At 39.3% G+C, this 16848-nt stretch overlaps 1 protein-coding gene across 1 annotated transcript in view; it reads right to left on the reverse strand.

The window, feature by feature from the left end:
• The window catches only part of RFX3 (regulatory factor X3), a 236731-nt gene that overhangs the window by 20668 nt on the left and 199215 nt on the right, over positions 1-16848 (reverse strand). Inside the window, exons 14-15 of the mRNA XM_035029136.1 lie at positions 13684-13892; positions 1359-1512 (exon numbers count right to left, since the gene is read on the reverse strand). Of these exons, the coding sequence (XP_034885027.1) occupies positions 1359-1512; positions 13684-13892 (363 nt within the window). The remainder of the gene's footprint in view (positions 1-1358; positions 1513-13683; positions 13893-16848) is intronic.

The following is a 16848-nucleotide window of genomic DNA, read 5'->3' on the forward strand; positions in this document are numbered from 1 at the left end:
CCTACTGAAGAAGTTTGACATGGATTTTCTTTATATTAGAATACTCATAAAGCTCCTTGAGGTATTTTAATATTTTTAATTTATACCTTTATTATCATATTTATTAAACTAGGAAAAGCATCTAATATTTACTTTGACTTTTTACATTTAAATAAGCACATACCCACAGCTTCAAAATGAACCTGTCTTCTTTACTGCTTTGGGTAATTTATAATATTGCCTGATTGGCATAATCTAGCAAGATCATGAAGGACCCCCAATTCAGGACAACAGAATGAGCTGGAGAGGATTCACTTGAGCATCTGCATCTAGCCCTCATCACATTAACCACTCCTTGTGTAAATGTACTTCAGAGTGTTAGCTTTCTGACATGCGTTGAAAACAAGACAGTTTTATTTTCTATCTAAAAACTGTGACGAGAATGTTTTCTTCTTCATATCTTCAGCAGTGAGAAGCCTGATTTGAAAATCAGAGTCTGAGTATTTGAAACAGGTCCCTACCAGCCACCAGAGCTACGTAAACATTTCATCTGTGTCCTTAGCTTTCTACATCAACCTCAGATATTCATCTGTAAAACAGGATAGAGTTGTACCTGTCTCAGAAAGCGTCCAGTGCTTTGTGACATAGAAAGGGCTTCGAGCTGTGCCTGGCACATAGTAAGTGCCCCCGAAACGTTAGCTATCAGCACCATCGTTATTATCCTTCTGAAATAGAGTCATTTCTTTTGGCCCTGGGCACTCGGACAAAGAGTCCATAAAAATACATATTTAACTCTCTCCTCTGTAGTCCTAGCCCTTCGCCTTATCAGCGACATCTGTCTTTCTTACTTTCTGTTCAATAAGGCAGGGTTTTTCCAGTCCAAGGATGCTCAACCTTTTCTTTCAAGTAGACACCTTTATAATATATTGGAACATGCCATGAATTTTCACATGATATAATTTATAATTTTAGAATCTTTTAATTAAGAGAATACATACAGGGGCGCCTGGGTGGCTCAGTTGGTTGAGCGACTGCTTCGGCTCAGGTCATGATCCTGGAGTCCGGGGATCGAGTCCCGCATCGGGCTCCCTGCTCGGCGGGGAGCCTGCTTCTGCCTCTGACCCTCCCCCCTCTCATGTGCTCTCTCTCTCTCATTCTCTCTGTCTCAAATAAATAAATAAAATCTTTAAAAAAAAAAAAAAGAGAATACATACAAGCAGAGGGATTTAAGGACCCCCTGCAGTAACTCCACAGCCCCTCGGGGTCTTCACTGGTTAGGAACCACTGCTTTACTCAATAAACAATATATTTAAATTAAAATGAAATTCAGGTTCTTTTTTCAAAGCCCCGTGAGTCACAACTCTTTTGGCCTCTCTTACCTCGCCCATGACTGCTATGGGTGTCTCTCCCGTTGCCTGAGCAACACGATGTTCTACCAAGTAGAACATATACTCATCGTAGAGCAGACGGATCAGGTGGAAGGAGCCAAAGCTGGCGGCGCTGCGTAAGGTTAAGTCCCGAATAACCATTGAGCTGTTTCAAGAGAGAAGACATATGCAGCCAATATTAGTGACCAGGACGAGAGTTCAACCTACCTTTCCTCCTAAAGGAAGTTAGGTCAGAGGGTCTAAAAGGCTGGCGTACCGCACAACTTGCCAAGGAATAATTTCATTACTGAAAGCAGTCGGCTCAACTCATTTAAACAGGGTGGTAAAGAGGTACCCCTTGGTGAGTTTTTGTTGGATTCTGATCAGATCCAGACAGGTCTTCACTGGGAAAAACCATTTTATTGTCACAGGTGAGTCTTCTGATTCTATTACTCTCACCGATGGGACCAGAACTAAATAAAAAAGATTTTTGAAAGACTGGCAATTCATCACCACCATAAGAAAAACTCAAAGTGAAAATCTTATTGATGGGTAAGCAATGTGTCACCACCTCCCAGTGATAATAACTTTGGATGTACACTTTGGAAAAAATAGGTATTTGTGCCATACAAAGATTACAAAACATACTCAGTAATGTTCCCAGATGTGGAAATAGAGAATGTAGGTGAGTATATACAGGGATCCCTGCAAATCCTATTAGAAGGCAACTTTATTAAGTGATTCCAGTTTCTTACTGATGTCCATTTAAATTAAGGTGATTTTCCATTAGAAATAAGTACAATAAACTAAACTAAGAAATGCATATCTTTGAAAAAATGTGAATTTATAAAATATGATACCAAAATATGAATGATATTATTAATACTAACAATATACTCTATTATATTTAAAATGGAAAGCAGTCCTAAATAAAATTCTTTTCTCACTGAAGATGTGCCGGTCTTGGAGCTTGTCCATGTACTTCAAACCTCCTTAATATTTCTAACTTGTAGAGTCAGAGTGGATGTGTGTGTGTGTGTATGTGTGTGTTTCTTATAATTCTCATTTCGTGGTCTTTTCTAGAGATTTCTGGCCTAGGAGAACTAGAACAGCCATTATAGTCTCAGATAGGTGGAAGAGACAGAATCTCATAAATGGATAGGCTGACATTCCTAAAGCCTGTTTCGCAATGAAGAATTATAAAATGTCAGGCAGATGGAAAAAGACTGTACTTCTGTTGTCTGTTTCATTGTCAACTTTATTTATGTAGAGGCTATTAATATATCAAATTCTATACATTTGGTTTGGCAAGCAGCAGATGATCATGGTACATCTGAAACTCTAAACCCTACATTCTGATTCTGGCTCTTTGTTAATTCACTGTTGAGTTCAAACAAATCATTTCCCTGAGATTGTTTTTCTTCTTGGGTGAAAATAAAAGCTACATTTTTTGGTCTTACCTAACTTACATGATTATTTCAAGGATGTGAAATAAACTTATGAATGAACAGACCACTACTTAAATATAAGTGGTTATAATTATAATATACAGAACAGGAGAAGATGAGCTTCTCCTTCTCAGTTGGTTATAGCAGCAAGAACAGGAGGTTATTATATGATGATGGCAGGGGACCTCTCATTTGTGGATTTATTTATTAAAAAGAAAAAGAAAAAGCAGGAGTTTAGAGTGAGACAGACTCATGTAACCACAATGTGATCTTAGTTGTAAGCATGCCATTCAACATTTTAAGGTTCAAGGTTAGTATGGGGGTCAAATGAGATAACGTATGTGAGCTCTTAAGAAAACTACACATTACTTGCAAATATCTTCTCCCATTCTGTCGGTTGTCTTTTGGTTTTGTTGACTGTTTCTTTTGCTGTGCAAAAGCTTTTTTTTTTTTTTTTTAAGATTTTATTTATTTATTTGAGAGAATGAGCACAAGAGGGGGGAGCAGGAGAGGGAGAAGCAGACTCCCCACCGAGCAGGGAGCCCGATGCAGGACTCGATCCCGGGATTCCAGGATCATGACCTGAGCCGAAGGCAGTCGCTTAACCAACTGAGCCACCCAGGCATCCCGTGTGCAAAAGCTTTTTATCTTGATGAAGTCCCAATAGTTCATTTTTGCCCTTGCTTCCCTTACCTATTATCCAAAATCTATAAAGAACTTATCAAACTCAACACCCAAAGAACAAAGAATCCAATCAAGAAATGGGCAGAAGACATGAACAGACATTTTTCCAAAGGAGACATCCAAATGGCCAACAGACACATGAAAAAGTGCTCAATGTCGCTCAGCATCAGGGAAATCCAAATCAAAACCTCAATGAGATACCAACTCCCACCAGTCAGAATGGCTAAAATTAACAAGTCAGGAAACCACAGATGTTGGCGGGGATATGGAGAAAGGGGAACCCTCCTACACTGTTGGTGGGAATGCAAGCTGGTGCAGCCACTCTGGAAAACAGTATGGACTTTCCTCAAAAAGTTGAAAATAGAGCTACCATACGATCCTGCAATTGCACTACTGGGTATTTACCCCAAAGATACAAATGTAGGGATCTGAAGGAGTACATGCACCCCAATGTTTATAGCAGCAACATCCACAATAGCCAAATTGTGGAAAGAGCCAAGATGTCCATTGACAGATGAATGGATAAAGAAGATGTGGTATATATATACAATGGAATATTATGCAGCCATCAAAAGGAATGAGATCTTGCCATTTGCAATGTGGATGGAACTGGAGGGTATTACGCTGAGCAAAATAAGGCAATCAGAGAAAGACATGTATCATATGACCTCACTGATATGAGGAATTCTTAATCTCAGGAAACAAACTGAGGGTTGCTAGAGTGGGGGGGTGGGGGGGGAGGGATGGGGTGACTGGGTGATAGACATTGGGGAGGGTATGTGCTCTGGTAAGCGCTGTGAATTGTGCAAGACTGTTGAATCACAGATCTGTACCTCTGAAACAAATAATGCAATATATGTTAAGAAAAAAAAAAAAGAAGATAGCAGGAGGGGAAGAATGAAGGGGGGGAATTGGAGGGGGAGATGAACCATGAGAGACAATGGACTCTGAAAAACAAACTGACGGTTCTAGAGGGGGGGGGGGTGGGAGGATGAGTTAGCCTGGTGATAGGTATTAAAGAGGGCACGTTCTGCATGGAGCACTGGGTGTTATGCACAAACAATGAATCATGGAACACTTCATCTAAAACTAATGATGTAACGTATGGTGATTAACATAACAATAAAAATTTAAACCACAACAACAACAACAAAGAAAACTACCCATTACTAATTTCTTTGACATTGGCCATAGTAACATTTTTCTATATGTCTCCTGAGGCAAGGGAAACAAAAGCAAAAATAAACTATTGGGACTACATCAAAATAAAAAGCTTCTGCACAGTAAAGGAAACAATAAAAAAAAAAACAAAACTGAAAGACAACCTACCGAATGGGAGAAGATATTTGCAAATGACATATCCAATAAAGGGTTAGTATCCAAAATATATAAAGAACTTAAACAATTCAACACAGACACACACACACACACACAAAACACAACAATCCAATTAAAACATAGGCAGAAGATACAAACAGACATTTCTGCAAAGAAGACATCCAGATGGCCAACGGACACATGAAAAGATGCTCAATATCACTCATCATCAGGGAAATACAAATCAAATCCACAATGAGATACCACCTCACATCTATCAGAATGGCTAAAATCAAAACACAAGAAATAACAAGTGTTGGGAAAGATGTGGAGAGAAAGGAACCCTCGTGCACTGTTGGTGGGAATGCAAACTGGTGCAGCCACTGAGGAAAACAGTATGGAGGTTCCTCAAAAAATTACAAATAGAATTACTAGATGATCCAGTAATCCCACTACTGGGTATTTACCCAAAGAATATAAAAATACTAACTTGAAAAGATATATGCACCCCTATGTTTATTACATTATTTACAATAGCTCAATTATGGAAGCACCAAGTGTCCATCCATCGATAAAGGAATGGATAAAGAAGATGTGATATCTATCTATCTATATCTATCTATCTATCTATATACACACATTGGAATGTTATTCAGTCATAAAAAGAATGAAATCTTGCCGTTTGCAATGACATGTCTGATCTAGAGACTATATTGCTAAGTGAAATGTCAGTCAGAGAAAGACAAATGACGTATGATTTCACTCATATGTGGAATTTAAGAAACAAAACAAAGGAAAAAAAAAAGAGAGACAAACCAAAAAACAGACTTTTAATTATAGAGAACAAACTGATGGTTTTTTGGAGGGGAGATGAGCGGGGAGGATGGGTGAAATAGGTAATGGGGATTAAGAGCACACTAATCATGATGAGCCCTGAGTAATGTATAGAATTACTGTATTACTATATTTAGACCTGAAGCTAATATAACACTGTATGTTAATTATACTGGTATTTAAAAAATTATCCATTACCACAGTACTACATATATTAGAGTTAATAATATATTCATTATCATACACAGTAGTTCTAGTGAATAATTCCTTAGACTCAAACACCTTAGTGTAGAACTCTGTAAGTGAATTACTAAAAACAGATTCTTTCATTCATATGCCACACATGTAAAATTCTTTTTATAATTCTATAAACAGATATAAAATTCTATATATCTGAAATTAAACAATTATTTTTCTATGGAAAAATCTTAAAAGAGAAACTCTACTTAAAAGAGCAAAAGCAAACACAACATGAAAATAATAATATGTTGCATAACATTTTTACCTATACTGATCCAAACTTGATCATATGAAGTAAATAATTTTGAAAAATCAAGTCAGACAGAACCAGAATATTTGCTCCTAATTGCATCTCTGTTGAAGACAGCAAATATTTATAATATAGTCCAGAGAAGACAAATGGCTAACAAACAGCCAAAAATATGAGTAATATTATTCAAAATTTTAAAAATTGCAAATTGAAGTAAAACACCATATATCATTTATCATACTGTAAGAGATGAGGAGGTCCAGTGTTACAGAGAAGATGGGAAAATAACTCTCATTTACTATTTCTACAAGTGTAAGTTCATGAAACTTTTGTTGTGAAGGGAAATTTGGCAATATTTATCAAAATTAAAAATGCACGGGGCGCCTGGGTGGCTCAGTCGTTAAGCGTCTGCCTTTGGCTCAGGTCATGATCCCAGGGTCCTGGGATCGAGTCCCGCATCGGGCTCCCTGCTCCGCGGGAAGCCTGCTTCCTCTCCCACTCCCCCTGCTTGTGTTACTGCTCTTGCTGTGTCTCTCTCTGTCAAATAAATAAATAAATAAATAAATAAATCTTAAAAAAAAAAATGCAGAAAACCTTTGACCTAGCAATTCTAATTCTATAAATTTACACAAATGAACAAAGATACGTTTTAATTGTAGCAATATTTATACCTGTGAGAAACTAGGAGGGAAAGCCAAATATCCATCAATCAGTCCATGGTAATTAAACAAATTACAAATTATGGCTCGTTCATATATGAACTGTATGCAGCAGTTTAGAGAAATGAGGAAAAACCGGACATAAAGGGAGTAACACAGAAAGTTGTCTTTGAGGGGCGCCTGGGTGGCTCAGTTGGTTAAGCGACTGCCTTCTGCTCAGGTCATGATCCTGGAGTCCCGGGATCGAGTCCCACATCGGGCTCCCTGCTCGGCAGGGAGTCTGCTTCTCCCTCTGACCCTCCCCCTCTCATGCTCTCTCTCTCAAATAAATAAATAAAATCTTAAAAAAAAAAAAAAAAGAAAGTTGTCTTTGATACTATGTCAAGTTAAAGAAGTAAGATATATAGGAGTCTCTTTAATAGAACAACTGTCTTGTAGTTTATTTATTTATTTTTTTAAGATTTTATTTATGTATTTGACAGAGAAAGACACAGTGAGAGAGGGAACACAAGCAGGGGGAGGGGAGAGGGAGAAGCAGGCTTCCCGCAGAGCAGGGAGCCCGATGCGGGGCTCGATCCCGGGACTCCAGGATCATGACCTGAGCCGAAGGCAGTCGCTTAACCAACTGAGCCACCCAGGCGCCCCTGTCTTGTAGTTTAAAAAGAAAATCCTACCCTTAAGTAAATGGGAATTTATTAGTATTAGCACTGAGATCGCACACTTCATTAATACAGTGTTAGTCACTTTAAAAAGTTCAAACATTTTTACCAGAATGTGTCTGAAGATACAGGGGCAATTTCATGCAAAGATTACAGTATTTTTTATCATTGTATCACAATGCCAAAAACCACCTAAATGCTTAAGAATAAGGGGAAAAGGTAGTGTTTAAATAATGTGTAAGATACACACGTAATATTGAATATTGTGAAGACATTGAAAGTTATGTTTCTGAAGATGTTTAGTGACAAGAAATGCTTAGGATATAATGTTAAGTGAAAAATGCTAAGGGAAGGGGCACCTGGGTGGCTCAGTTGGTTAAGCGACTGCCTTCGGCTCAGGTCATGATCCTGGAGTCCCTGGATCAAGTCCCGCATCGGGCTCCCTGCTCAGCGGGGAGCCTGCTTCTCCCTCTGACCCTCCCCTCTCTCATGTGCTCTCTCTCATTCTCTCTCTCTCAAATAAATAAATAAAATCTTTAAAAAAAAAAAGAAAAATGCTAAGGGAAAGAAAGACACAGATGATAAACTATGGTAAACAACTGGATTCCAATTTTATATCACATAAAAAAAAAAAAAACGCCAACAATTTACCAGTGGTTATTTCCGGGTATTAAAATTATGAATGCTCTAAGTTTATTCCTTAATATATTTTTTTAATTTTTTATGTTTTAAAAGATTTTATTTATTTATTTGACAGAGAGAGACAGCGAGAGCAGGAACACAAGCAAGGGGAGTGGGAGAGGGAGAAGCAGGCTTCCTGCCGAGCAAGGAGCCCGATGTGGGACTCGATCCCAGAACCCTGGGATCATGACCTGAGCCGAAGGCAGACGCCTAACGACTGAGCCACCCAGGCACCCCTCCTTAATATTTTTTTTAAAGATTTCATTTTTGGGGGCGCCTGGGTGGTTCAGTCAGTTAAGCGTTCAACTCTTGGTTTCGGCTGAGGTCCTGATCTCATGGGTTGTGGGATCAAGCCCCACGTTGGGCTCCTTGCTCAGCGGGAGTCTGCTTGGATGTTCTCTCCCTCTGCCCCTCCCCTCATTCATGCTCTCTCTCTCTCTCAAATAAATAAATAAAATCTTTTAAAAAAATAAAATAAAAAAAGATTTTATTTTTAAGTAATTTCTACACCCAACGTGGGGCTCAAACTTACCACCCCCAGATCAAGAGTAGCAGGCTTTACCGACTGAGGCAGCCAGTGCCCTTCCTTGTTATTTGTAATATTTTGCAGATTTTCTAAAGTGAGCACATACTCATTTCATTTAAAAAATGTTTATTTTTAAAAAAATTTTTTTAAAGATTTTATTTATTTATTTGAGAGAGAAAGGGAGAGAGCCACAGAGAGAGCAACAGCAGAGCGGAGGGGCAGAGGGAGAAGCCGACTCCCCACTGAGCAGGGAGCCCGATACAGGGCTCGATCCCAGGACCCTGGATCATGACCTGAGCCGAAGGCAGACGTTTAACCAACTGAGCCACCCAGGCGCCCCTAAAATATGTTTATTTGAATAGATGACATTATAAATATAAAGAAACAATTCTGGGTCAGTTGAACGTCAATAAATCTTTGCAGAGATAAATACCACAGATATAGGATGAATTACATACATATTTTTTTAAGTTCAAGTTTTAGGCCTTTATATTTCCCCTAAGATAGAAAAACTCTGAAATCATGTTAATGACTAAGGAAAGTATTCATACTGAGTAGCTTTCTGACATTTACTATAGACATATGCAGAGCCCATTGTTTTTTTCCAAGAGAATTTACATTCATCCACTCAATAGAGGTTTACTGCATTCCTACTCTGTGCCAGGGTCTTGTTCCAGAACAAGTCAGAGGAAATTCTGGTATCAACAGAACTCACACTGTAGTAAGAGAAACGGTTGAGAAAAAAACACAAGTAGATATAAAATATAAAGTGAGGTCGGGCGCCTGGGTGGCTCAGTTGGTTAAGCGACTGCCTTCGGCTCAGGTCATGATCCTGGAGTCCTGCGATCGAGTCCCGCATCGGGCTCCCTGCTCGGCAGGGAGTCTGCTTCTCCCTCTGACCCTCCCCCGCTCATGCTCTATCTCAGTCTCTCAAACAAATAAATAAAATCTTTAAAATATATATATATAAAGTGAGGTCGTGATAAATCCTATGGAAAAAAATAAACCAGGGAAAGCGGTCAGAGAGTGATGGGGGCAGGCAATTTAAGTGAGGCTGTCAGGTAAACTCTTTCTGAAAAGGGGATATAACTGAGTGGAAACTGGGTTGAAGTGAGCCATGTGAACATGGGAGCTTTCCCGGCAGAAGCGAGAGCAAACGGAAGGACTCTGAGGCAGAACCACCCTTGATATGTTCAAAGAACAGCCAGGAGGCTTGTGCGGCTGGAAGACAGGGAGCAAAGAGAAGAAGACACAACGAGCTCGGGTCTTGTAGGCCGTGACAAAGCCTTGGTTTTTATTCTGAGTGTTTTGGAAACTTTTAGACAGGCAATCATCTTATTTCAGCATAAAACACACACGTAATACCAAAATCTGTTGGAAAACAAAACAAAAATCTGCTGACCTTCCGTTATAATCCCTAGTTATTTTTTACAAAATACTGATAAGCATGCCATGAAATGACTGTTATAGGTTTAGAAAAGCATCAGTTGAATTGCATGATTAATGCTATGTCCCCTTTAGTATCTTCTCTATGTTGGGCCTTTGCCCTACAAGCCAAGTATTAAATGACACAATTAACGGTTTAATTGGAAACTTTTTGTCTAATTCAGACTTCTGTAAGATATGTTGCAAAACAGACTCCACTGGATTTCATGTTGCTAAGTTACCATAAACTCAACTTCTTTTAAAATCAGAGTTCTCAAGTTAATGATTTTATAACAGATGAGAGACCCTTTGTGTATTCATCTTTATAACTAGGGTCTGGAAGCTGAAACATATACCCTGACAAATGATACTCAGTCCACCTCTTTGTGTATCTGGGGATATGTCACACCCTTCCTAAGAAGAAAGGGGACAGCGTCATACCTGTGCCCCCCATGCAAACTTTCTTTTCAAACAGTGCTTACAGTCTACTCCAAAAGAACATTACTTTCTGGAAGATTTATAAATCATCCAGTTGTAGGAAAACTACATTCCCTGTACCCCCTTTCAAGTCACTGTATCAAAGCTGTAAGTCTTGTTCTTTAAAAATGGGATATTTGGGTGACCCTCAGGGTGGCTCTGAGGAATGTTCTGTTCTGTTAACCACAAAACACACAAGCTGAGAAATGGCCCACATAACTTCTCCATGTCTGCCCAAGAAAGGTGGTAATATTTTTTCCCACCTCCCAGGGAGCCAACCGGAGTCATTCAAAGCCAGGTTAGGCCAGGAGAGACCCCCCTTTGGAGCAGAGCCTGTCTGAAACAGGGTGTCAACTACTGTCACAATTCTCTGCCAGCCCATTTCTCTTTTGTATGCATGTAAACACGTACACAGAATTTTAGAAATTATGAGAGCACCTGGCTTCAGAACACGAAGGGTCTGTGTATGTGACCGCCAAATTCTTATTACAATGCCAGAACCGTGGGGAAAAAAAAAAAAAACAAAACAACACCTCTGTAGTTCCGCCTCTCTGATAGTTTGTGAATGCAGTTTTCATTACCCAAAATGTTCTTATGCCTCAGTAAAAAACAGTTCAGATTTTAAAAGCCTCTTCTGTTTCTAAGCTCTGGACTTTTCCTACCAGCAGGAGGTATGCATCTGTCTGAATATGCCTTTCCTTCTGTGGTCGTGAATGATCTGCCTTTGAGTCTTTTTGAAATGAAAATAATAACCATAATAGCATCTAATAATAACAAGCTAATTATCCCCGACTCAGGGAGGACAGAGGGCAGGCAAGTGATGATCTACCGGGTTTGTATATCTGCAGAGAACAAGAAATACAAGTAAGTAATTTTCTCTCCTTTCAAGATACTTGCAACAGATCTCTGCGGAGATGGAGGCTCTAGGGGTATATTTCTAAAACGATATCAACTAAATATAGGGAAAAAAAACCCACAGGAAGGAGTAAGGGCAAGTCTGACATAGCAACATAAGCAAGCACTAAGAAGGAGAAAAAAAAAAAACCAACACCTTGCATTTTCGGATATAGAGAATGCGTGCTGCTTTTGGCCATATAGGTTTTGGAACAAGCAGCTTGTATAACTTTGGTTTCGTTGATCATTCATGAAATATATATACCATCTGTATGACTTGCTGAGAAGCAAATGGGAAAATATCTGAAATCTTCTTAAGAAATGTTCCCAAATTAAAATTCTGAATTCTTACTATTACCCCTACTGTTGCTTTGGCTTCTTTGAGACACTGTGACAATGTTTTCCAAATCTTCCCCACACATCCAGGGAAAACCTACATCTCTCGTTAACATCTTCCTCGCTTACACCCAAATCTAAACCTAGCACTGCAGCATACGAGGGGGGTCACTGAGTCAGGCGGCATTTCAGTAAGGCCCTTCTCAAATCCCGTGGGCTATAAGTATCAAATATAGGAGAGACAGAACTGTGGAAGTACTCCAGCCCAAAAACAAAAACACAGCAACAGTAATACAAAGCAGGCAGGCTTTCCTTCACCGCATCTGACCCTGGGCGAGACATCAGAAAACCATTATGTAAGATGAAATTAACTCTAAGCTTATAGAGTGGAGCTGGAGCTCTCCTTCAGCTTAAGAAATAAGAATTGGATGAAATCAAGTAAAATCAGCAGAAAGAAAGAAATCACAATAAAAACCAAAGCAGCTATCATCATAATTAAAAGATCTCTGGTTCCATCTTCGTAAGGCGGTCAAAAGAAGATGGAAATCTTACAGTTTGGGTTTCTGGGTTAACAAGTTCCTAAACTCCATGACTTATTCATAGACCTTCTCTCCACACAACTAGCTCTGGACTCACTGAGGTCTAGATGATGACCATAATGTGCCCACAGCCGCCATGCCAAATGTCCTGTGGTCACTACTTTCTGATAGGTGCATGGCTGCACACGATCTAAATTAGGAACTACCTACACCCCAAAATACATACAGCCTTTACGCCTGAGTCAGTGGGGACACCTTCATCCAAAGAAGCAAAAAAACCGAATACCCACCACAAGAAAAAACTGCAGGGTCAAAAATATAACTTATCTAATTCATATTATGAAATGAAACCCCATCTCTCAATTTCATCCTATATATATATGGTATATAAGCCTAGGTACACAGGCTCTGTTTTTAACCCTTGGGACAGACCTATGGTCAACAACTCATCCCGACCTTTGATATCATCTATCATGTCACCTGAAAGGCTTTCTCTTCCAGGTTCCATGTTGATAAAAACATACACTTATATCTATATTATTTTAGTCAGTGAGGGATTCATATTGTACTGTTTACTAGATTATTGGTTCTTAAACTGGCTATGCATTAGAATCACCATAAGGAAGCTTTCTGAAGACAAAATTTCTGATTACCTCTATTCCTAATCACTACTGCCCACCCACCAAGACTTTGAATCCATAGGGTTTGGGGAGGTTCCTATGATTTTTATTGTTTTTACACTAATTCTAATGTACAGCTAGGTTTGAAAACAGTTGTAGCTGATAAAATTAAGAAATGAACTAGATGGTTCTGAGCATGCGTCACCATCACCTAAAAGGCTTCTTTAAAAGCACAGATCGCTGGGCTCAACCTCTGCAGTTTCTGATTCTGGTAGATTTGGGGGAGGGGCCTGACAATTCCCTTTTGTAATACGGTTTCCAAGTGAAAGTGATGCTCCTGGTCTAGCGACCACAGTTTGCAAATCACCCGCACTAGCGAATCAAGAGGAGAGTGGGGTTAAGTCTTCACGAAAGAAGCCCAAATAATGTACATTTGTAAGAGGGAGGGCGCTGGGCTCTTTTCTGACTATTGCAGATCACATCACCTAGACTGGCACCTGAAAGGCTCCCACCTGAAAGCTCCAGGGCTTCGAGCAAGAGGCTTTGTTTCCCTAACGGAGTTTATTCCCATAAACCTCCTGGTACAATTCCACAATGCTGGAATCACCGAGGTGGGCTGCAGGTAATCGCAACGGGGAGTTTCCAAACAAAGTCTCCACTCTTTTCTTTTCCTTCTGTCTGAGAGGCACGCACACCTATTTGCAGAACATGTGCAATAAATAAAGCTTAGGAAAGAGCGAGACAGTACCTGTAGAAAGACCATTTTAGCAGGAATTGCCTGGCAGCTTTAGGAAAACTGGGCCTTCCCTCGTAGGGCTTTAGCGCCTGCATCATCACGTTGTCAAGCCATGCGGCCCACTGTTCCAGGGTGCTCTGCTGCTGGAGGGTCATCTTGAAGTCTGTCTCTAGTCTCTGAACCATGTTGTCATCACATTGGCAAACCCAAGAAGCCTGCTCCTGGGACGGGACACAGAAAGCAAAGGGAAACTTCAACTCAGCATCTTTCCCTTGAATGTCGGCATACAGACCCTAGGCATGAAAGGGAAATTATAATGACAGCTTCCAACAACGACATGGATTAAGAAAACGAAGGACTACTTGCTGGTCATTAAGAAAACCAGCATCCCCTCTGTGCCTGAAAATGAGAGGCAGCAAGGAAGCGTGACTTGGTTTTTCTACATTAGCTAGTCCGTGTGAAGGACTCAAATACACGATTATCTAAGAAAAAAGAGAAGCTGAACTCATACTATGCAGGGTCTTTCTTCTTTTGTTTTTATACGGCTTTCAAAAGTTCGCTCTCTCTCTTTTTCTCCCCACCCGAGACCCCTCAATCAGATAAAACTTTAAGGCCAATCCATTTGAGAAGATTTAGGGTAAGTCAGATGGAGAAACAGATTCAATTGGCCAAAAGTGGTCCCCTAGGATTAAAAGAGAAATAAGCCCTGAGTGGTACTAGGTAGGAGCATATGCTGTATGAGTTTTATGGATTGGGAACTGAAATCTCAAGGGCTATCAAGGCAAGGGTATGAATGCAAATTAATTCACAGAACTGAAAACAACAGTCACGACGACCACAAAACTACTTTCGAGAAAAGGTAGACATCCACCTGCCTAGGAATTCAATTAGGACAGTTTTCCTTCTGTGTCTCACTGGGAAGTTTCAGTTCAGTAACAGCAATGAGAACAGAAACTTTTAAAGCTACTTTCCAGTAGATGCTATAAGCTTTGTGACATTTTCCAGGGCTGTGTTGTATTTTTTTATTTTTTAAGATTTTTATCTATTTATTTGTCAGAGAGAGAGAGGGAGCACGAGCACGAGCTTTAATTTAAAAATTAAAAAATATACACTCTCAGGGCCAAAATGTAATTATTTGGGAATATAATGTTTGAGAGTCAGAGGACATGGATTTTAATACAGGGCGTGCATCAGCTAAACCCACCTCAAGCAACTCACATGATCGATGTGGGCCTCATTTTCCTGAGGTATAAAATAGAGAATATGTGATGTGACAAGAATTTTTAAACTGGGATCACTGCATCCAGATAATGTTTTCAAGATAAGCTCCTGTGGAGGGGTGTCTGTGAAGGTCCTAATTCTACCTCGAAAACATCGTGATTATCTGTGTATTTTTCTGGAAAGAGTGGGTATAGCTTCCATGCCATGAGCTCTCAGAGGACAAGTCCATTCACACAGACAGTTTCAGCTGAATAAACCCCTCATCTTCATTCTCTGGTTTCAGCGTCTCTTCTGATGGTATAGACATTACCTATTCAAGAGACATTTCAACTGGGAGGCATTTCAAATACAAAATGCCCAAACTGAATTTATTTTATTTCCCCAGGGAAACCTACCGTTTCTTCTCAATTTTCAACAGATGACACCATCCACTATCCCTCTCTGATCTAATTAACCATAAAGTCTTTCAGATTTACCTCCTAAGTATCACTTTCAGTTTTAAGTACACTAAAATAGAATTATAGAAAAAATTGAAGATACAAATAAGCACAAAGGAACAAAATATTATAAATATCTAAGATGTCAACACTAAGAGATAACTAAAACATGCTGATGCATAAACCTTTCAAACTGTTCACATGTACTATGTGCTTAGGCATATATAAATATTTAAAATAAAAAAGTATCATATTATACATTCGAGTAAAAATTCGGCTTAGTTTCTCTTAACCTATATATGATAACTGAACTTCCATGTAGGCAAATGTAGAGCTATATTTATTGTTGAATGACCAAATTTGCTTTAATGCATGAATATACCATGATTTTCATAACCAATTCCATACAGTTAGACATTCATGTTCATTACGATGTTTTACTATTAGGAAGAATGCTGGAATTAGCTATCTTGAAGCTACATCTTTGCATATTCTGCACTTGCTCCTTTGTGATAGAATTATATAAGAAGAATAGTTAAACTCTTTCAAGATACACTGTCAAGCGACTCCGGAATTTTATATTAAGAGTCCAGGAGAGTACCCAGGGAAGAATTTAGGCATCAAGGAAAGGATAGGGAAGGTTGTTTTTGTTTTTCTTCATTAATATCTAACCATTTTGAAAATTGTGGTAAGAAACAAATAACATAAATTTATCATCTTAACCATTTTTAAGAGTACAGCATAGGGGTGTTAACTATATGCTCCTTATAATGCAATCGATCCCTAGAACTCGTTCATCTTGCAAAACTGAAACTCTATATTCATTGTAGGGAGGGTTGTTTTTTGTTTGTTTGTGCATTGATAACCAGGGAGGGGATGGGGAAGAGGAACTCACTGGTATCCTTTGAGCAATTTAATTTCCCTTCTTACCATAAATTCAAACTCACTATTTACTTGGAAGTTAGTTTTAGGAAAGAGAGGGTGATTGGGGCTGAAAACTAACTTAGAGAAATAAAACCGAAGGACATTATTCTGGCTTTTCAAATTACTTTACATTATACATCATTTTACCTACTCTGGAGATTGAAAATATACTAACAATAGAGTACACTATAGGGCGCCTGGGTGGCTCAGTCATTAAGAGTACACTATAAATATTCCCTTGTGAAAGGAATTTGGACATTTCAGCTCTATAAATGGAAAAAGCTAAGATGAACATTGAAGATGTTCTTTTTTTTTTTTTTTAAAGATTTTATTTATTTATTTGAGAGAGAATGAGAGACAGAGAGCATGAGAGGGAGGAGGGTCAGAGGGAGAAGCAGACTCCCCGCCGAGCAGGGAGCCCGATGCGGGACTCGATCCCGGGACTCCAGGATCATGACCTGAGCCGAAGGCAGTCGCTTAACCGACTGAGCCACCCAGGCGCCCCGAAGATGTTCTTAACTCACAAATAAATTATATCCAAAATGATAAGGAGTTGGTAGCATCATCATCGGAATGGAATGATGCTACCAACTTT

The sequence above is a fragment of the Mirounga leonina genome, unplaced genomic scaffold (genome assembly GCF_011800145.1).
Source record: "Mirounga leonina isolate KUSES-001 unplaced genomic scaffold, KU_Mleo_1.0 Mir_224, whole genome shotgun sequence".
NCBI classification, from domain to species: Eukaryota; Metazoa; Chordata; class Mammalia; order Carnivora; family Phocidae; genus Mirounga; species Mirounga leonina.